This window comes from Halichoerus grypus, chromosome 2, assembly GCF_964656455.1.
Source record: "Halichoerus grypus chromosome 2, mHalGry1.hap1.1, whole genome shotgun sequence".
Taxonomy (NCBI): domain Eukaryota; kingdom Metazoa; phylum Chordata; class Mammalia; order Carnivora; family Phocidae; genus Halichoerus; species Halichoerus grypus.
In genome coordinates, this window is record NC_135713.1 from 65,337,861 (window position 1) to 65,359,290 (window position 21,430).

The following is a 21,430-nucleotide window of genomic DNA, read 5'->3' on the forward strand; positions in this document are numbered from 1 at the left end:
AAACATGCATTTTCCTGAGCAGCACATAAATAATAGAGAGGGGTACGGCATCCTGAAAGCCTTAGGCTCTCTTGCATAAATTCACCTTGAGATTACCACAAACATAAAATAAAAGAGTGCTGATCCAATCCTTATTTAAATGGGGGTGAGGTGCTATGGTTCGGAGGTACTTCCATCACATTCCAAAATTATCCCCAAGAATCTTTAAAATGCTGGTCTTCAAGGCTTCAGATGCTACTGTCCCATGCTTAATAGATCCGACCTATAGATCACTAAGATACTGTAGAAGTGACTTCTGAGGCTAGGTCACAAAGACATTGTAGCTTCCACCTTGATCTCGTGGATTGCTCACTCTGAAGCCAGCCACCAGTGTTATGAGGATACTCAGGTAACACTATGGAAAGGCCAACCTGGAGCCCAAAGCAGCACCAACTTGTCAGCCTAATGAGTGAGTGACCTTGGAAGCAGATCCTCTAGCCCCAGTAAAGTCAACAAATGTTGCTCACGTAGACAGGGAATAAGCAGAATATACAGATTCTCTCACCTTATTGTAATCCACAGTGGAAATTCCTAACAACCACCTTTTTGTGTGGTTAGCAAATGACCTACTCTAGTCAGATTTTCCCAAATTAACTTTTAATCATGGGACCACTTTTGTTAAACTCTAAACAAGCAGGATTTTCACACTTTAGTATCAGATAATCAGATTTAAATAGCAAGTTGTTTATCCTCTTGCAGTATCTGCTTCATACCTTTTAAAGTAAAAAAACTCTTCTGGAGGTCAAATAAGAATTATCATTATGATTTAAAATTCTTAAGTGTATTATGTTCCAGAATGCTAATTTTTGATGAAAACACAAATCACTCTACCATATTAGCATCTGTATTTGCCTTCTTAAAGAACATCCACAGATAGTGTTCGTGAAATTTTGGGTTTCTGTGGACTACAGCTTGAAAGACTAAACAAAAAATGGTAACGGTGTTTGCCTCTGCAGAGAGGATGCAGGTGGCTGAAGGACAGGACTAGATTTATTTTCATTTCATACATACTTTCTTATACTTTTTGAAATGTGTGCTATATGCATGTAATATTTGCTCAAAGATAATACTGCTCAAAGATGATAAAGTCTCTTTTCCTGACGAAGCTATATTTTTTGTCTAAAATGAGAGACACCGGAAACAACTTTAGTACTTATTCAAAACCATGCTCATTACTTCTAAGTAAGACATTATCTTGGTATCTTAATAGTGCCTACATCTAAGTTTGAGGCTAAGAAGCAAGTTAGGTTTTTACAAATCTGGAAACAACCAAAATGATATGAGAAGAAACAATCTGGCTTTGACAACATAAAAACAGCATATGATTTTTTAAATTTCACATGCAGATCAGCTTTAGAAAAGTCACCTGAGATGGTTGCTCCTTATACCACTTCAGAAAAATATTTGGAATAAAAACATAGTTAAAACATAATATGCCCTCATTTTGTAGACACATAAGTTAAATCACAAGAAGGTTAAGTGATTTGTCCTGATCTAGCTAAAGACAGTGCCAAATATTTGACTCCAGGTTTCATTCTCCACTAAACCAAAGTCAATTATTTCTGATTTAGAAATCCAAATATATTTATCTTTAACAGAGAAATGTCTTCCTATACCACTGGTCGGTCCTTAATGTCAATAAAAAATGGACAAATAATAATGAGGATATAGGTATTAGGTAAAAATCATGTAAAACACCCTAATTAAATTAAATGATGAACATAGGTAACACAAGTAATAAAACCGGAAGCCTCCACTACTAGGTTTACAGAGGGCCTTCAAGCAACTTCATTAACAACCAATAAAAGACAAATGAAAGATTTTAATTTGCAACTCAGTGAGATACATTAGGAACAGAATTAGCCCCCCGCCCATACAATAACCTGCTTTTTGGGGGGCATATAAAGCAGTATACAAAACACTGGTCACAGAAAATGAGAACTCTCTTTTTTTTCCCCATTCAATTACTCTTTTCAGTTCCTTACATTTAACATTTTGGCAAGAAAACTGTCATGGTTTAAGTCTGGTCTTCACAGTGCTAATAATAACATTTAATTAGCAGGTGGTTATCTGAATTGAGATACAAAACTTTTGTCAAAGACCTAATTCTACACTAAATGAAAAATCTCATTAGTACAATACAAACTAATATAAAATCATAGCATGTGGTAACTCATCATAAAATATCAAGTTGTGGGGGGGAAATCCTACCAATACGTACTTCCAAAAGACAGCATATAAATTCTCTATGGAAGTGAAGCAATAACTGGATTTTAAAGCTGGCATAATACATCACATTGGTATAAAAGAACTGATTTTTCTCAGTTTTTTTGAGTAAGCATTAACTTTCTGCAAAAATTCGTAACTTGTTTCAAGTTAGGCCACTCTGTAATTCATTAGAATATATGAGATATGAGTGGGTATTCAACCAAATGAGCACAATAATTAACATATGTTCGTAGGTTTTGTCCAGTGTGACATTTTTTTCCCAAGTTTATTTTCTTAACTGATAGCTAGTATCATCTTTCAATGATGCTAATGTGTAAATTGATGTTAGAGAAAACAGACGGAGAACTCTTGTGTTAGAATTAAGAAGCTATAAATGCTATTGAAATATTAGAAAAGATATCAGCGTCTCTGAAATGAAACCATAACAAAGAAAAATAAGACAAGAAATGAAAGAAAGACTAGAATAAGAAGAGTAGAATGTCATAGGCCTAATTAACTAATTAAACTAAAATCCAGCTCTAATGAACATACAATATTATAGGGAAAATGTGTGTTACGGTGGTACAGAGGCACTGCAAGATTTTGGAAATGAGTTAATAAGCACATTGACTGAATATGCTAAATGTTATTACGGTAGAATGGTATCATTCATCATTGTCTAGAGGTACTTATTCTAACATAAGAGCTGCTTTTTTATATTATTGAAATAAAAATCTTCAGAAAATACATATGAAAGTCCAATTTAGGAATAGCACAGACATTAAGAAATGCTGAGACTGAATGTTGAGACTAATTCATATCTGAATTTAGTCATAGCTAGCAAATTAAGGAATTAAACACTAGACTCCACAAATTAAATTTAGAAAGTATAAAATTAATTGAATTTGTAATAAGTATATAGATATTCAAGATGCATTAATATTTTAAAAGTTCTTAATAGTTGCTGATAAATCATCATCTTAGCTGTGGCTGGTATAGCTATAGTATCATATGGCTGAAAAGAACCTCAAGAAACTATAAAGAGCAAGAGATGTGGATATTAGGTCAGTATAACTTTAGGGAAATCAAGTCACCCAGACTTCCTTGGGCCTCTGTCTTAACATGCTTAAAATGGGAGAGGGGCAGGAACAGAGGGCTCATGAAAAACTCGCTGTCTAGAGTCTCTTCTAGTTCTAAAATTCTGTCACTTCATTCTTTGGTTCACTGAAGGGAAGTGAGCAAATCTAAAACAAGGAAGCTGTTTAAATCTGACATAGTAGGGAAGTGAAGGGAACTGTAATTAACAAGAAACTTAGTATTTTCTTTTAGCAGAGAGAAAAAAGAATCAAGTAAACAAATATGAGAATTCTAGGTTTCCTTAAAAGAGAACTGCTTTTGTATTTTGTTGATGCATCAATGTAATCACAAAGTGACACGGCATTTCATGGGAACAGCTGTGATTAATATCAGGTTAAACGTCTTTAAAATAAAAATATATTGGTGTTATACAAAGTTTTCAACACTCCTCCAACCACAGAATGTCAATTTATGTAGACTACTACAGTTTAGTTTGCCTAGTAAGATTTCTAACCTGTGTGTTTAACCTATTTAATCAATTCAATTTCTGAAATCAAATGCAAATTATACATATAATACTTTAAAAAGATGTGGGTTCGAAGGTTCAAAAATCACATTCGGTCCCTGAGATATACCAAAAAATATTTAGGAAAATAAAAATAGAAATCACAACATCCATATGGCATTAAAGAAAGCTGTCACAATTACTGGAAATAAACCCCACTTCCAACAAAAATACTAAAGGACAAATGTTTGTAGACCTTCCTCAGCTCAGTGCATTCTCCTTCCCTCTTCACATATCTCTTCAAAAAATGTTCACATTTTACCTCTTTGCTCACGGAAAGGACAATTCCTATCCCAATGTACTACCCTCATTACACTTATTTCTGACTTCTCCAGTCAAAGAAAAGATCTTCTGCCTCCTTCCCTTGGGGCTTTGCAAAGTAATGGAATAATGCGATAAACAATGCTAAAGTATTAAAAGGCAACCATACTTTAATATTTACCTTTTCCAGATATCTCATTTGTAACATAAAAGGGCCTGAACACAAAGAAATGCCTACTGTAGAAGTGTCAAGTCCTCCTTGAACAAGTTAGTCAAAGAAATATTTGGACTTCTGATTGTAGAAATAGAGACTATGCAATTCAAACAGCTATCTTTTTTTTAAAAAGATTTTATTTATTTATTTGAGAGACAGAGTGAGAGAGAGTGAGAGAGAGCGCACAAGCGGGGAGGGAGGGAGAGGGAGAAGCAGACTCTCCTGCTGAGCAGGGAGCAGGATGTGGGGCTCGATCCCAGGACCCTGGGATCATGATGTGAGCCGAAGGCAGACACTTAACCAACTGAACCACCCAGGCGCCCCCAAACAGCTATCCTTTTGAAGTCAATTTAAAAAGCTAGATAAAATATGAAAGTTATCTTCTTAAAAGCATCAAATAACTACCAAAATAGTGAGGAATGAATAACCAGCTCAAATGCACCAAAAGTCGAAACCCAGAAAGGTAAGCTCCACTTTTTGGGTTTGTCAACAAAGAAGTATTTAAGAGTCTGAACTCTGATTTGTTGCCTGACTTTCAGGACTGGGGAACAACGGTCAGAATCTGGGACCCACCAATGGTAAAGACTGTAATAAAAACACCATTGGCTTTGGGCTTGGACTCCACAGCGATGCATCTTAAGACAAGTAAGAAGGAACCAGAAGGTGGCCCAGAAAAGTTAAAGATTTGAAATCAGATTAAGATGGTCTCACACTCCAAGGCTCCTGGCAATGGCAAATGAAAATATTCTCTAGAGAAAAATTAACTTCATCTTATACATCAAATTATTTCTGCAACAGACAACAGAATCAGACCCACAGAGAGTTGACATGTTGGAATTATAAGACACAGAGGGAAAATACTACATTTAAGGGGATAAAGTCATGCTTAACTACTTTTGCATGGAACTGAAAACTATACAAAGTGACATGGTAGATATGAAAAAGAACCAAATAAAAATTCTAGTAACTAGTAAAAGAGGAAAAAAAGAGGTGGTAACTTCCAAACAGTAAGAGAAAAAAAATCCTGAAATGAAAAAATAGTCAATTTGTCTAAATGACAAAAAAGTGGAGAAAAGGGAATAGGGCAAATGTAAAGTACACAGTAAGATGGGAGAGTTAAATCCAACCATGTCACACAAGAGACACACCAAAAACATAAGAATGCAAAAAGGCTGGAGGTAAAAGAATAGAAAAAGATATGCCACGCAAGCAATAATGAAGAGAAAGCTGGTGTTATAGCAATCTCGGACAAACTAAACTTTAAAGCAAAAAAAACCCCAAAAATCAAAAATGCTATCCAAATAAAAGAGGAACACTTCATAATAGTAAGTCACTAAGAAGATATAACTACTATGCATTTCCATGCATCTACTAGCACAGCCTCAAATACATAAAACAAAAACTGAGAGAACTACAGGATGAAATAATCAAATCCACAATCGTAATGGGATATTTTAACATACCCTTCTTTATAATTGATACAAGCAAAAAAAAAAAAAAAAAATCACTAATGATGCTAAAGATTTGAAATACAAGATTAACAAACATGACCTAATGAAAACATCTGAACACTGCACTCAACTGCGGAGGAAAAAAAAGACAATATTCTGGGTCATAATGCAGATCTCAAGTTTTAAAGGTGTGAAATCACAGACCGTTGAAACAGAGTGTATTCTCTAATTATCTTGCACAGTTGTTAGAAATCAAAAACAAATTAAAAAATAACTAGAATATCTCCATGTGTTTAGTAATTAAGAAATATAATACTTCCAACTAATCCAAAAGTCAAAGTTTTCTATCAATAAAAATTAGAAAACATTTTAAGTGAATTATAAAAATACACATATCATAATTTGAGTAATACGGCTAGCTAAAACAGTGTTGAGAAGGAAATGCTTAGCCTTAAATGCATGTAATTAAAAGGAAATGCTGGGGCGCCTGGGTGTCTCAGTTGGTTAAGCAACTGCCTTTGGCTCAGGTCATGATCCTGGAATCCCAGGATCGAGTCCCGCATCGGGCTCCCTGCTTAGCAGGGAATCTGCTTCTCCCTCTGACCCTCACCCCTCTCATGCTCTCTCTCTGTCATTCTCTCTCTCTCAAAAAGAAATAGAATCTTAAAAAAAAAAAAGGAAGAAATGCTGAAAAGTAGTGAACTACAAGAAATTAACAAAGGAACTATAAGAAATTACCCCCCCCCAAAATAGAAGAAAGGAAATAAAGCAGAAATCAGTACCCTAGAACACAAACATGCAATAAAAAAGATCAGGAAGATTCAAAATTTAGTTCTTTTGAAAGACTACTAAATCTCTGGTGAGACTGATGAAGGAAAAAGAGAAGGTTCTTATAGCCTATATCAGATATAAGAAGGGAATTCTTCCCTGAAGCCAATAATATATAATTTTGTGAAGGTAAATTAAAAAGTCTGGATGAAAAAAGACAACCTCTTAGGGGAAAAATTACCAAAATAATTAAGAGACAGAAAACCTGAACAGGCTTAGAAAGGAGAAATCCAATTATTTAAGAACCTTTCCACAAAGAAAATTCCCAGCACAGATGGCTTCTCTGCCAGATTGTAGCAAAAAATTTGAGGAATAAAATTCTAGTCATACACAAACTTTTCCAAAACAGAAAATAAGGGTCAGTTCACCCTATGAGGCTAGCATAACATTGATTTTAAATCTTGACAAGAACAATATAGGCCATCTCATTTATGAACACTGATACAAAACAAACTCTCAGGCAAAATATTAATAAACTGAACCCAGGAATAATTTAAAAAGATAATACAGTAAAACCAAATTAGGTGTATCCCAAGAATCAGATTAGGTTAAACAGTTAAATAAAATTCAATATATTAACACACGAAGAGAAAATTCATATGGCAATGAAAAGTTGCAAAAAAAGAAAGCATTAAATTCAAACAGAACAAAACACAAAATTGTTAGTAAATGAGATATAGCAGGGAACTTTTTTTTAAAGTTTTTATTTTAATCACCTGGTGCTCATTATGACAAGTGCACTCTTTAATTCCCATCATTTATTTCACCCATTCCGCTTACCCACCTCCCCTCTGGTAATCATCAGTTTGTTCTCTATAGTTAAGAGTCTGTTTTTTGGTTTGTCTTTTTTTCCTTTTGCTCATTTGTTTTGTTTCTTAAATTCCACATATGAGTGAAATCATATGGTACTTGTCTTTCTCAGACTTATTTTGCTTAGCATTATACTCTCTAGCTCCATCCATGTCATTGGAAATGGCAAGATTTCATTCCTTTTAATGGCTGAATAATATTTCATCGTATATATGTACCATTTCTTTAACCATTCATCAATCGATGGACACTTGGGCTACTTCCATATCTTGGCTATTGCAAATAATACTGCAATAAACACAGGGGTGCATGTATCCCTTTGAATTAGTGTTTTTGTATTCTCTGGGCAAATACCCAGTAGTGTGATTGCTGGATTGTAGGGTAGTTCTATTTTTAACTTTTTGAGGAAATTCCATACTGTTTTCCAGTGACTGCACCAGTTTGCATTCCCACCAACAGTGCACAAGGGTTCCTTTTTCTCCACATCCTCACCAACACCTGTTGTTTCTTGTGTTCTTGAGTTTAGCCATTCTGACAGGTGTGAAGTGATATTTCACTGTGGTTTTGATTTGCATTTCCCTGATGGTAAGTGATGATGAGCATCTTTTCAAGTGTCTGTTGCTCATCTGTATGTCTTCCTTGGAGAAATGTCTGTTTACGTCTTCTGCCCATTTTTTCCATTGTATTATTTGGTTTTTGGGTGTTAAGTTGTGTAAGTTATTTATATATTTCAGATACTAATCCTCTATCGGACATGTCATTTGCAAATATCTTCTCCCATTCAGTAGGTTGCCTTTTACCTTTGTTGATTGTTTCCTTTGCTGTGTAGACGTAGTCCCAATAGTTTACTTTTGCTTTTGAGGCAAGGGGACCTATCTAAAAAAAGTTGCTGTAGCCAATGTCAGAGAAATTACTGCCTGTGCTATCGTCTAGGATTTTTATGGTTTCAGGTCTTATATTAATCCATTTTGAATTTAGTTTTGTGTATGGTATAAGAAAGTGGTCCAGTTTCATTCTTTTGCATGTTGCTGTCCAGTTTTCCCAACACCATTTGTTGAAGAGACTGTCTTTTTCCCACTGCATAGCTTTTCCTGCTTTGTCGAAGATTAATTGACTACATAATTGTGGGCTTACTTCTAGATTTTCTACTCTGTTCCATAAATCTATATGTCTATTTTTGTGCCAATATCATACTATTTTGATTACTATAGCTTTGTAATATAACTTGGTGTCTGGAATTGTGATGCCTCCAGCTTTGCTTTTGTTTTTCAAGACTGCTTTGGCTATTCAAGTCTTTTGTGGTTCCACACAAATTTTAGGATTGTTTGTTCTAGTTCTGTGAAAAATGCTGTTGGTATCTGGATAGGGATCGCTTTACATGTGTAGATTGCTTTGGGTAGTAAAGACATTTTAACAATATTTGTTCTTCCAATCCTTAAGCATGGAATGTTCTTCCATTTCTTTGTCTTCAATTTATTTCATCAGTGTTTTATAGTTTTCAGAGTACAGGTCTTTCACCTCTTTGGTTAGGTTTATTCCTAGGTATCTTACTATTTTTTGGTGCAATTGTAAATGGGATGGTTTTCTTAATTTCTCTTTCTGCGGCTTCATTATTGGTGTACAGAAACGCAACAGATTTCTGTAGATTGATTTTGAGCAGGGAACTTCTTTAATGTGATAAAAGTTTTAACAAAAACAAAACAAAACAACAAACCTTCAGCAAATGTACTTGGGAGTGAAATGTTAAAAGCTTTCTCTCTGAGATGAGGAACAAGACAGGGAGAGCAGCCTTGGGATGATGCAGTGTTCTATTTCTTGACCTGGGTAATAAATTCATGTGTGTTTACAATAACGTATTAAGTTCTTCATTTTATGTTTTATGTACAATCTAGAATATGTGTTATAGAAAAAAAAAGAAATACTTGGAGATGAACAAAAGGCTGATTAAGACTATCACTAAAGCTCAGCAACTCTGTAGGTCCTAATTTTTCCCCCATTATGATTAATTTCAAACCAACTAACATTTATTGGGCCTATAAGACATTGTACAATCTGGCAACATGCATTATTAACCTTAAAGATGTTTGCAGCCTATCATCCAGTAACTCTATTATCTACGAACCCATCTTAAGGAAAAAGGCCAAGATAAAGAGAAAAAGAAATCCATTATGTGCTAAGATGTTCATTGCACACATGAAAATAAAATGGAAAACAACTAAACTACAGGGAACAGTTAAGAAAAGTAATTCTTACAATGGGATTATTATACAGTCAATAAAAATAAGATTTACAAAAGAGTCTAAGAAATGTACATACCCTAATTTTTTTAAATTGGAAATATATACACACAAACACTATGACTAATGGGGGATATGTCTTAGGCACAGAAAAAAGACAAAATGAGGAGGGACAGAGGGCTATAAAGCTATACTGGTTTTCTTTATGTGATGAGCTTATGGATATTATCTGTACTTTTTATTTCCTGAATTTCCTGTGATGATCATATAAAGCTTTAATAATGGGGTATATAAGAACTGAAGAAAATAATCACAAACCTAATGTATCTGATTTTAATTACTTCAAAATGTAACTAAAATTTCAATCAGTTTTTATCTCAGTATGATTTTATTCAGGTAAACTATTTTCTAACAGTTAAACTGTTTAAGTCTATAATTTGCTAATTATTTATAATAATTTCTAATTATATTTAGTATTTTAAATCCTATAACCTTAAAAATAATAATAATTAGATCTCCAAAGATATATCATCTCCAGTTTTCTGGCCATAATTCTAAACCAGTTTGCTCCTAACAGCGAAAAGAGAAAATGATCTATAAACAGGCTTCAAGCAGTCATTTCTGTAAAAGCAAAATAACTGTTAGTCTCTGAATAAAAGATTTGTTATGGCTCCTCACTTTCTTGACATTTTCAACCTCAGTTTTGCCAATATCCTGGTATTTTCTGACCAGTTGTGAGGTATGTCTCAAGTAATCTGTTATCAATCATAAAGTATAAATGCGTTCAATGCTTATCATTAGAAATAATAATAAATTGAAGCAAATGTAAGATCAACCCTATATGACTTAACACAGTTTGCATTCCAGTATACTTGAAAGAACACAGTAGAGATAAATCTTACATTTTGCGAATTCTACATTCACTTACTCAGTACTTACTGAGCATCTGTTAGAGACAAGGAGCTAAAGGCACCGTGCAAACAACAGAAACAGAACTGAACACTATTAGGTCATAGGGTTAAACATAACTATCATTTTACATTTTAAAACTTTTAATAGACTAACCCAATCCTACTTTTCACTACTTGCCAGCACAAACTTTTTTCCTCTAGTTCTCTGATTTTCTTTTAAAATATTCTAGCCTTCCCTGCTGCCAAACCTCAGCTCGAGCTGTTCCCCAGCCCAAGTGCTTTTTGTTCATTCACCAGCACCTGTAGAATGCTCACTATATGCCATGCACTGTGCTTGGAATGAGAGAAGGAAAAAGACTTTTCTATCTTTTCTATTCTTTGAGCCTGGATTGAGTCCCGCTTCTTTCTCCAAGAATTACTCATTATCCTCTCCATACTCTGAATGCTGTAACCATTACTATCTAACACAGTGGCTCCCACTCTTTAATGTAAGAAACCATTTTTAATATCAAAATGTTTCATGAATCTGATTCTCATTCCTTAGGTGACCTCATTTGGTCCCATGGCCCTAAATACCATCTATACACTGATAACTTCCAAACATATACCTCCAGCTCCACCTCTCCCTTGAACTCCTAATAGATATGCCTATTCAACATCTCCACTTGAATATCTCACAGGTATCTCAAACAGCCACATCCAAAACAAAACTCTTGATTTACATCTCCAAATCTGTTTTCCACCTACCCACTACCTCACAGCCCCCATCTCAGTAAAATATGCCATCTTTCACCCAGTTGCTCATGTTGAAAAACTTGGGAGTCATCCTTTACTTCTCTCTCCCTCACACTCCACATCTAATCCATCAGTAAATCCTAATTACTCTACTTTTTTTTCTTTAAAGATTTTATTTAATTATTTTGAGAGAGAGAGGGAAAGAGAGTGCAAGTAAGGGAGGGGCAGAGGGAGAGAATCTCAAGCTGACTCCAGGCTGAGTGTGGAGCCCGACATGGGGCTTGATCTCATGAACCTGAGATCATGACCTGAGCCAAAATCAAGAGCTGGACACTTAAGTGACTGAGCCACTCAGATGCCTCTCTACTTTCTAAGTGTATCACAAATCTGACCACTTCTTTGCTCCCCTAGCACTACTACCTTCTCCAAGTAGCACGTTTCCAACCTAGATTATTGTAAGATTTTCCTAACTGGTTTTCCTGCTTCCATTCTTGCCTTCAATTTTCAACAAAAGTCAGAGTAATCCTCCAAAAAACAAACAAACAAAAAACAACTCAAATCTGGATATTCCCATGTTTAAAACACTTCAATGATTTCCATTTCACTCAGAGTAAAATCGAGTCTTCAAATGACCTTCAATGCTCTACCTGATCTAGCCTCTGCCTGTCCTACCAACTGTCCTACCACACTCCCCTTCACTCACTCTACTTCTGCCACACCGGCCTCCCTGTTGTTCTTCCAACATGCCAAACACACTTCCATCTCAGAAGGTGCCGCTCCCTCTACCTGAACATTTTACCTCAGATAGCTCCACAGCTTACTCCCATCACTTCCTTCAGGTCTCTCAGCTAAAAGGGCTTCTCAAAAAGACCTTCCCTCACCAACCTATCTAAAGTAACATCCTGTTACTCTTTTATCCACTAAAACTGTTTTATTTATGTCAAAGCCTATTAACTACCGTGTGTGTGTGTGTCTGTGTGTGTGCGTTCACATGGATGATGTTTATTGACAGCATCTCTAACCAACATTTACGCTCAGACAGAGCAGAGGCTCGATTTTGTTCACTATTGTTGCCACATTATGTGCACACAGCAGACCCTAAGAATATTTATTGGATGAATGATGGTAATTGCTTTTAGTTTTGTTGAGAAAATAATGAAAAAACACTACTAGAATTCAGTATGGCTTTCAAATGAATTTATAATATTCTATTAATCACAAAAGCATTATATACATGCTTTGGTGGTAGAAGGAGTACAATGTACATAATTCAGGGTTCAATAACAACTAAGGAATGGAGCCGCCTTATAATTCTCTATCCCTTCTCACATCCTTCCTATGCCATTCATTAATTCTTTCCATAAATGGTTACTGTCTACCTCTTAGCCAGAGTATTCTAGACATTAAGAATACAAAAATAATTAAGACAAGGTAATGCATTGAGACATATAAAAATAATACTTACAGAATATGACATATACTAGAAATACAAATATAGATTATAAAATTGTACAACAGGGGAAGTAATCCACATTTTAGGGGTAGGTGTTTAGGGAAAGTTTTAGTAGTGATGATAACTCAACAAATACTTGCAAAATCAAATAACAGAAGGTATTCTTCAGTTTACTTTACATGTGAAATGAGGGTTTTAAGTCTTAAAGTGCTACAGTAATTTGCTACCATGAGATAAGCTGGCCTTAGAATGAAACCAAAACAAGGGGAATGACAGAACTGAACAGATCACAGAGAAACTGAGCCAAGTCCTTGATGATTTCAGGCTGGATAAAGCCGTAGATAAAGTTTAGCTACAAGATCTAATCATTCCCTTTATTGTTTAAGCAGTTTGAATTTTGTTTTCTGTCACTTGCAATGTAAGAATACAAATGAATGTCTATGAATTCTTTTGAAAAGCAAAGCATTTGCTTATTTCAAGGTGTAGGGCCACTACTGGCATTTTTGAAGAGATGAATCTTGTTTTGTGGGAGACATCACAGGACTTTTAGTATATGTGACTTCTACCCACTAATTGTCAGTAGGCCCTCACAAACACTGTGACAACCAAAAATGTCCCTATATATTTTCCAAATGCCTCCACCCCCAAGAGGAAAAACAAATCTATTTTCTAATAGTTTTATATGTACCCACTTCCCTCAGTGGTTCCACCAGGTACACATAAATGTATGTACTTAACATCAACCTTAGGGGTAACTGGGTGATGGACATTAAGGAGGGCACATGATGTAATGAAGCGCTGGGTGTTATATAAGACTGATGAATCACTGAACTCTACCTCTGAAACTAATAATACACTATATGTTAATTAATTGAATTTAAATTTAAAAAAAGAAAAGAAAAACATCAACCTTAGGAGAACAGGGATACATCACTCAAATGTCTTAATTTTACATAATCCAATTTTAATCAGTCATTTATGACTATCTCAATGTTTGGCCAAAATCCTATGTATAGTGTATATCAACTCTTGGGGTAAGCAGTGCTGTAAGTTTGCTCCTACTATTGGGAAATTCTTATTTACTTAAACTTACTTTTCCATAAAATACTATAGAGACATGTCACTGATATTGTTGGTCACCTTCCCTTCAGTCATTCCCCTAACTTCCTCCTAGACTGAAATGCCAGATAATGGTTTTTCCATTCCCCCTGGCAAGCAGGACATGAACATGCCAGGATGACATCTGACATAGGGGTTCTGTGAAAGGTTTATTTGCCTAATCAAGAGATTGGAGGGCAAACTTCCTCCTATCTTTGGTGGCTGTGTGAGAATGTGATGTCTGGAGCAGAAAGAGTAATGTGCAACGATAAGGGGATGAGCCTGAGCACAAAGATCAGCACACTAAGGATAAAGAAGAAAAGCACCTAGATCCTTGATATAACGCTACACTGACTGACCAGTAATCCTCCAACTCTGGACTTCTTTTTACGTGAAATACTGTTTACTCTTGGTCGATATTATATAATCCGAGGCCAAACTAATATAAGATATATTCAAGATCTGACAGCTGCTGAAAGTGGGAGAACCAAGACGACTGCAGGGTTAGAGTGGATGGCTGGGAGAAAGGTGTTTACAAAAGAGAAATTAGAAGGAAGGGAAACACATACACACACATGCACATGTAAACACAATAGGTGAGGGTAGGTGGATTAAAATCAAATTTGATTTGATTCTGTTTGGTATGAGGTAAGCTTATGATAGTACATCTAAGATAAGAGATATACAGCAAGCAATGTAGGTGGGAAGTCAAGTTACAGAATGGAGAAACATCCACACAAAAATGATGATTTATATCATTAAAAATAGGATACAACCACCAAGAGAACACAGTGAAAAGCACAGAGATCTTTAAGTACACTGGTTACCTCTTGTCATTTTAGATGAGGTTCATCCACCGGTTAGGCCAATTAGAATAATTTCACCCCTTTTGACAAAGATATTGTGACAGACTTGGCAGCATGACCTTCTCCATTTGTTCAATCAGAATAGGGGTTAGGACTTTTGGGAAAAGGCTAGAAGAGAATCCTTCTCTCTCCCTTTGGAAATAAAGAAGGCTATCAGATGAACATTGCTGATAGCCATTTTTTTTTACTAGGAGGGAAGCCAGTCTGAGCATAAAGCCCAAACAGGAGGACAAAGTTGAGATAATAGCAGAAAAATGGAACTTCAGCCCCAATGACATAAGGCTATTCTTGAAGACAATTCTATCTATGCACTTGCCAATTATATAAGCCAATACATTCTTTTTGCTTTTATTATTTATTTATTTATTTATTTTACCACAGCACTAAGTTTTATTGGGGATTTCATTAAGGTTAAATCTCTAGAAATGAGGGAGTCAGTTCAGGAGCACAAAGCTGATGAAGCCACCTCAGATCTCATAATGAACCACTGGCTCAGGCTCTTTGGTGGGATCGCTGCCTCGTTCCAGGTACAGATTATTATAAGGATACTGCTTTGGCCCCACAGGCTGGTAGGTGGGGTAAGTCTTCCCGACCCAAAACATGAACGGCATGAAGGCCACGAAGCCGAGCAGGGGCTTACACCTGAGATTCCAGGAAACAGGCGTGGGGGATGTGTCCACACAGTTCCTGATACACATGTCAAAGTCCCAGTGCATCGGTTCACCCCAGTTCAATCTTAGGTCTGGGTGGTCCCAGTTTTACCACGGATCCCTCTTCTGCTGTGAGCGGTCAGGGAGCTTCGGGTAGTTGCCACATCCCATGCCATCATCCGGGTACGGTTGGAAGTCTTCTACCCGCATACTGTATTTCTTGGAGGCGGCGGCCCGTTCGTCCGGGGTTTTGGGATAGGGCCCCGGGAGCATGTCCTTTGTAATGTGCGTAGCTGTCCGTGCACCCAACCGCACCACGGTCCAGATTGCCCTTTGCAGCCATCGGACTCCCAGGACCCGCGCCCCAGCCGCCGCCATCTTCACCTTCCTCCCTCTTTTTGCTTTTAAATCTAGTTTGCATCCTAACTAATGTAGGAACCGCTATGTTTTGGGGGAAGAAGTGCAGGAAATGTTAAAAAAAACTTTCAGAGACGTAAGAGAATCAGGACATACAAGGCAGAAGAACAAAGAAATCGGATAATCTTATTCCTATAGAGTATATTTCACAAATGATCTTAGGAAACCAAGGATAACAGAGGAAAGACCATTAGATTTGGTGATTAGGAGGTCATAAGTGACTTTTAAACAATTTTTTTTTTTAAAGATTTTATTTATTCATTCAAGACACAGAGATACAGAGAGAGAGAGAGAGAGAGCACGAGCAGGGGGAGAAGCAGAGGGAGAAGCAGAGGGAGAAGCAGGCTCCCCGCTGAGCCAGGAGCCGGACGTGGGGCTCGATCCCAGGACCCTGGGATCATGACCCAAGCCGAAAAGGCAGACGCTTAACCATCTGAGCCACCCAGGTGCCCCGGTCATAGGTGACTTTTAAAAGTAGCAATTTCAGTGCTGAAATGGCAAAGGAAGTCAGAGTGCAAAGGAAAGAATAATTTATATTTATTAGGAACTCCATAATGTACCAAACACTTGGGTGGACATTAAACATGTGTTAAACTCCTTCAATTATGACTCTGTAAGCAAGTTTAACATTCTATTTTATAGATAAAGAATAAAGTGAGTGGTAACTTCCCTCAGCCACATAGCCACTAAGTGGTTTTAACAGACTTCAAACCCAGATTTATCTGGCTCAAAAGTCAATGTTCTTCCTACTACACCAGGCTCCTGGAATTAAAGAATAAAAATACAATGGCACAGCAGGCTCAAAATTCAGACTGGCTTCCCTGAGTTGTACAGCACACAACACTGTATTTGGCAGCCTTGACATAGAAGCATATACATAGGCTAGAGAGGGAGAGACTGAAGAAGGAATGATAAAGACAGTTCTACAGAAAGAAACACAGGCAGGGATGATTGTGGACACATCTGGAGGGGACTACTCTTGAAAAGGGGGAAGGACATTTCTTCCTCTGAGATAGGAGTAAATAGGGAAATGATACTGAGGATAGAAAAGAATATACCTCAGACAGTTGAGATTTTTCTCAGGAAAGGAAGAGCTCAAGTTATTTGCTGTAAAATCCTTCAGGAAATGAGACAGAAAGGAACACAATCAGCACTAACGACCCAGCAGAGAGCAGAGTACCAACTGATATGAAAACTAACCAATGTCCACACATAACTGTCTCTTGTATCCTTCAGGAGCTCAGGGGTCAAACTGAAAGAGCTAGTGATGAGGCTTATTCTGAACTGGGCACTAGAAAGGTAAATCTACAGAAAATAAAGCATTCTAGGGCATCAATGAGAGCTTAGTAAAAATTGATGACAGTGGGATCCTGGTTTAGAGAGGCAAATGAAATCAGCAGTAGGCTAATGGGTTGGATGAATAGAGAAAGAGGGGGTTCATAAAGACAGTGTGTGAGAGGGAGAAAACAGGTTCCCTAAGAGTGAAAGAGTAAGAGATTTTAATAACAGTTTGTAAACAGAGATGTGTTTTGACAGAATCCTTCAAATTATTTTCCCAGAGGCAGAGAGCCATTGACTGGAGCTCAGCAGTCCTACTATCCCTTCAGCCAAAAGCACAGAATTGAGATAACCCCCTCAAAACACACAGTCCTTGACTGTAGAAAAATGAAGGCTAAAACAAACAAATGAACGAACCAGCCCATACAGAAATCAAACATAAAAATATCTCCCCTTATTTTGAACTAAACAATTCTATCTCTAAATTTAAGAAATTTTAAAAAAATTTAAAAAAGGAAATTCATTAAGAGGTCAAAGTCTACAGCAAAGGGAAAGAGAGATTATATGTCATGAGGCAGAATGAAAAGTAAACAAATCTATCAGGCCAATTATACAACCCACATATTAAAGATTGTTAGTACAGAATTCCAATACGGCAAGGATAGTTTGTGCTTTAATAACTTGGGAGAGCACCTAGGATAGCTTCAACAAAATGATATTACTCAATTTAATGTTAATAAAATAGTCCACCCATTTGCAATCTCAAAGGAGAAGCTATCATTTATATCTTTAATCTCATTTTTACAACTTTGGGGCTCTTGAGAAATTATCCAACTACTTCTCTCTCTCCCTTTGGAAGTAAATGACAAAGGCTATCACATGAACGTTGCTGATAGCCATCTTTTTACTAGGAGGGAAGCCAGTCCGAGCACGAAGCCCTTTAGGAGGACAGAATTGAGATAACTGCAGAAAGACAGAAAATATGGGAGAAACAGACATGGCAACTTCCTCCACTACCATTTCAATCCTGCAGTTTGCACTTACAAACTTTGGAAAGATACCAGGTTATTTAGGACAGTTTCTTACACCATTAATTCTGAGTACCCTTGCCCCAGTAACGAAGGAGGGAGAACTGAGACTGGCACAGCCTAAATTTTGCAGAAAATATCAAGTCCTATAGCGACTGTTAAGTAGTAGCAACAATCGAGAATCCAAGAAATTTGAGAAGTTTTGAGTTTAAAAAGCCTTTCTCCATTTTAGTCCTTTCTAAATAAAACAAAAACTTGTACAATACGGGATTCTAAAGCTTCACTGGGCAATTTAAGCGAACACTGAATAAAAGAATAAATCACTTAACCTTTCTTGTGCTATTACATATCTTACATTCACAAAGCCTTCTTTTTAAAAACGAACACTTCCCAATTCTTTCACTAGATCTAGAAAACGTAAGCTCCCGCCTTAAAAGTTCGGAGACCAAAGGTTTACTATAGTCAGAGATTAATTTCCATGAACAATCATTTGCATCACAGGCACCATTCTCTACTTTGCAGGAGTTCAATGGGCCAAGAAGTCCAACTCTTCAAACGACCCGTCTCCTGGGGACTTGATTCCTTCATCAAGGTGAAGCTTTTTCTTTGTAACTATATACGAGACTACCGGGTATTATTCCCAGACAGTTAAACTTTTAAAGGAAGCAAGAGAGTCGAAACCAGGAAGATGGGGAGGCGACTAAAATAGGAGGGGCAACGACCCACCCACCTAACGCGAAGGAGAGACCGCTTGGACGGGTGAAGCTTCACCAAGAGCCAGGAAAGGTGCGGAGGGCGGCAGACGTCGCGACCCCCTCGCACGGTGTGAGAATGGAGGGCTTGCAAAGCCAGGGTCCAACTGGAGGCCTGAAAGGGGGCGCAGGGCGGGGAGGGGGTGGGACGTGGAGACAAGAGAGCGGCAGGGTCCGGCCGAGCACCATTAGGGTCTGGAGCAACGGCGGGCCAAAGACGTCAATGCTTGCGTCTCACTCACCTGCCAGACGCTCGCCCCGCGGCAAGAAGTACGGACGCCGCTTGGGCGCTTGCTCTCCTGCGGTACACAGCCGCTGCCGCTGCCGGAGCTCCAGGACCCGAGAGTAGAAGGTGGTGCAGAAGCACGCAAAGCGGCGACCAGACCCGAGCCCAGAGAGGCGTACATACGGGGCGCCGGGAGTCCGGGAAGGCAGCTCTGTGCTTCACCTTCCTCAGCAGTAACTAACAACGCTTCCCGGGCACAGCATCTTGCCAGCCTCGGCCCGCTGCTCCCGGGCCTTCGCCCGCAGCTCCCCCCAGCAGCGGCCGGGTTTCCGGCGGCCACACTCCGCCCCCTTGCTACTTGGCCTCCGCCATCTTGTTGGAGGCGGGAAGAATGCAGCGCGCATGCGTGCGCAGGGATCGCCGGCGTCCTCCAGCCCCGCAAGGAGGGGCCGGAATGCGCAGTCGCTTTGCCGCAGCGTTCAGACTGGGTTCTTCGCGGTCCGAAACCGAATCTGAGTCGCCGGACCTCCTCGCCTTTCTTTGGCGGGGTAGCAGCCGAATTAATAAAACCCTTCTGCACATCCACACTCAGTAATTCAGCAAATACCTATGTAGCGCCTACAATGTGAAGCGTTCTAGGCTGGGTGCTGATAAACCTGGCTCCAGCCCAAAAGGAGCTCATAATCTAGTGAAAAAGACGGAGATGAACGAGTAATTCCCTGAATTCTTGTTTTGTAGCTGCGCACCACCTCCTATCCCTCGCCCTCCCCCCGCCCATTTTAATTCAAAGCATACCTATTCTGGGAAGTCCTCGTTAGTCTCACACAGTTTTACCTGTTCTTTACCTTTAATTACCTCTCTAGCTTAATTTCATTCAACATTAATTCAACAAATAATATCTGGGTTTCTACTATATACTTGATACTGTCCTAGGCTCCAGCAGTAAGAAGTATAAACTCATGGAACTTACACTCCAGTGGGAAAGAAAGGACAATAAAAGACAAATCACAGAATTAATGTTTGATAGTGATTAGGGATGGGCAGAGAGCAAACCACCAAAAGATGAAGGAGAGTGAAGGGCGGTAATTAGCAATCTTTCTCCGGAGATGACATCTGATCTGAGGCCTGGCTGACCACACGGGCCAGGAGCCAAGAGAAGATCTGGGTCAGAGCCTTCCAGGCAGAGGGAACAGCAAAAGCAGAGGCCTGAGGTGGGAATGAGACCAGCAGGTAAGAGGGACAAAGAGAAAAGGTGGCATGGACAGTGGGAGGAGATGAGGAGAGGCAGGGGTCAAATTAGGTAGGGCATTGAGGCCATGGTAAGAGTTGGATTTTACCACAAGGGGCCTGTCTACCTTGCTTGTCCCAACTGCTTTCCAAATACTAAAACTTCCTGACTGCCTATGCTTTGCATGTGCTGTCCCACAGTCTTGAAGATCCTTACTATTGTTCTTTAAATGTCTAGCTTGTCATCTTTTCAGGTTTCAGTGTAACTGTCACCTCAGAAAGGCCGTCCTTCCTAAGCTATGTATCCCTCCTGCTCTCCAGTTAGTTTCCAATATTGCACCTGATCATTTCTTCCATGGCACTCAACATTTTTGTTTTTCTATTTCACCCATCCCCCTACCCAACTCTCTGGCAACCTAGTTTGTTCTCTGTATTTAAGAATCTGTTTTTTGGAGGCGCCTGGGTGGCTCGGTGGGTTAAGCATCCAACTCTTGATTTGGGCTCAGGTCATGATCTCAGGGTGGTGGGATCAAGCCCCAGTTGAGCCCCACATCACGCTGTGTACTCAGCGTGGAGCCTGCTTAAGATTATCTTGCTTCCTCTCCCTCTCTGCTTGTGTGCATGCTTGCTATCTCTCTCTCTCTAAAAGAAAAAAAATCTGGTTTTTTGTTTGTCTCTTTTTTTCTTTGTTTGTTAAATTGTTTTGTTTCTTAAATTCTACACAAGTGAAATCAAGTGGTATTTGTCTCTGACTTCCTCACTTAGTATTATACCCTCCAGGTCCATCCATGTTGTTGCAAATGGCAAGATCTCATCCTTTTTTTATAGCTGAGTAATATTCCATTTTATATATATCTCACATCTTTATCCATTCATCTATGGATGAACATTTGGGTTGCTTCCATATCTTGGCTATTGTAAATAATGCTACAATAAACATAGGGGTGCATATATTTTTTCAAAATAGTGTTTTTGCTTTCTTGAGGTAAATACCCAGTACTGAAATTACTGGGTCACATGGTGGTAATTCTATTTTTAATTTTTTGAGGAACCTCCATACTGTTTTCACAGTGGCTGCACCAGTTTGTATTCCCACCAA

At 38.2% G+C, this 21,430-nt stretch overlaps 1 protein-coding gene and 1 pseudogene across 11 annotated transcripts in view; both read right to left on the minus strand.

Annotated features, from left to right (window-relative positions):
* Positions 1-19,477, minus strand: part of APC (APC regulator of Wnt signaling pathway) — a 130,875-nt gene extending 111,398 nt beyond the window's left edge. For 5 of the 10 annotated variants that reach the window (XM_036087348.2, XM_036087350.2, XM_036087349.2 and 2 more), the window contains exon 1: positions 19,121-19,477. In XM_036087348.2, coding sequence (XP_035943241.2) covers positions 19,121-19,285 — 165 coding nt within the window. In that variant the 5' untranslated portion in view covers positions 19,286-19,477. Of the gene's footprint in view, positions 1-18,856; positions 18,963-19,120 lie in introns of those variants that run through there. The other 5 variants (XM_036087351.2, XM_078066942.1, XM_036087347.2 and 2 more) reach the window with 2 other exon arrangements.
* On the minus strand, positions 12,519-19,227 carry LOC118532639 (NADH dehydrogenase [ubiquinone] 1 beta subcomplex subunit 8, mitochondrial pseudogene; annotated as a pseudogene). Its single transcript, XR_013445649.1, has 2 exons — positions 19,121-19,227; positions 12,519-15,844 (listed from the first exon to the last, which is right to left on the minus strand). The product of XR_013445649.1 is annotated as an NADH dehydrogenase [ubiquinone] 1 beta subcomplex subunit 8, mitochondrial pseudogene (transcript).
* Positions 19,478-21,430: the final 1,953 nt, after the last annotated feature.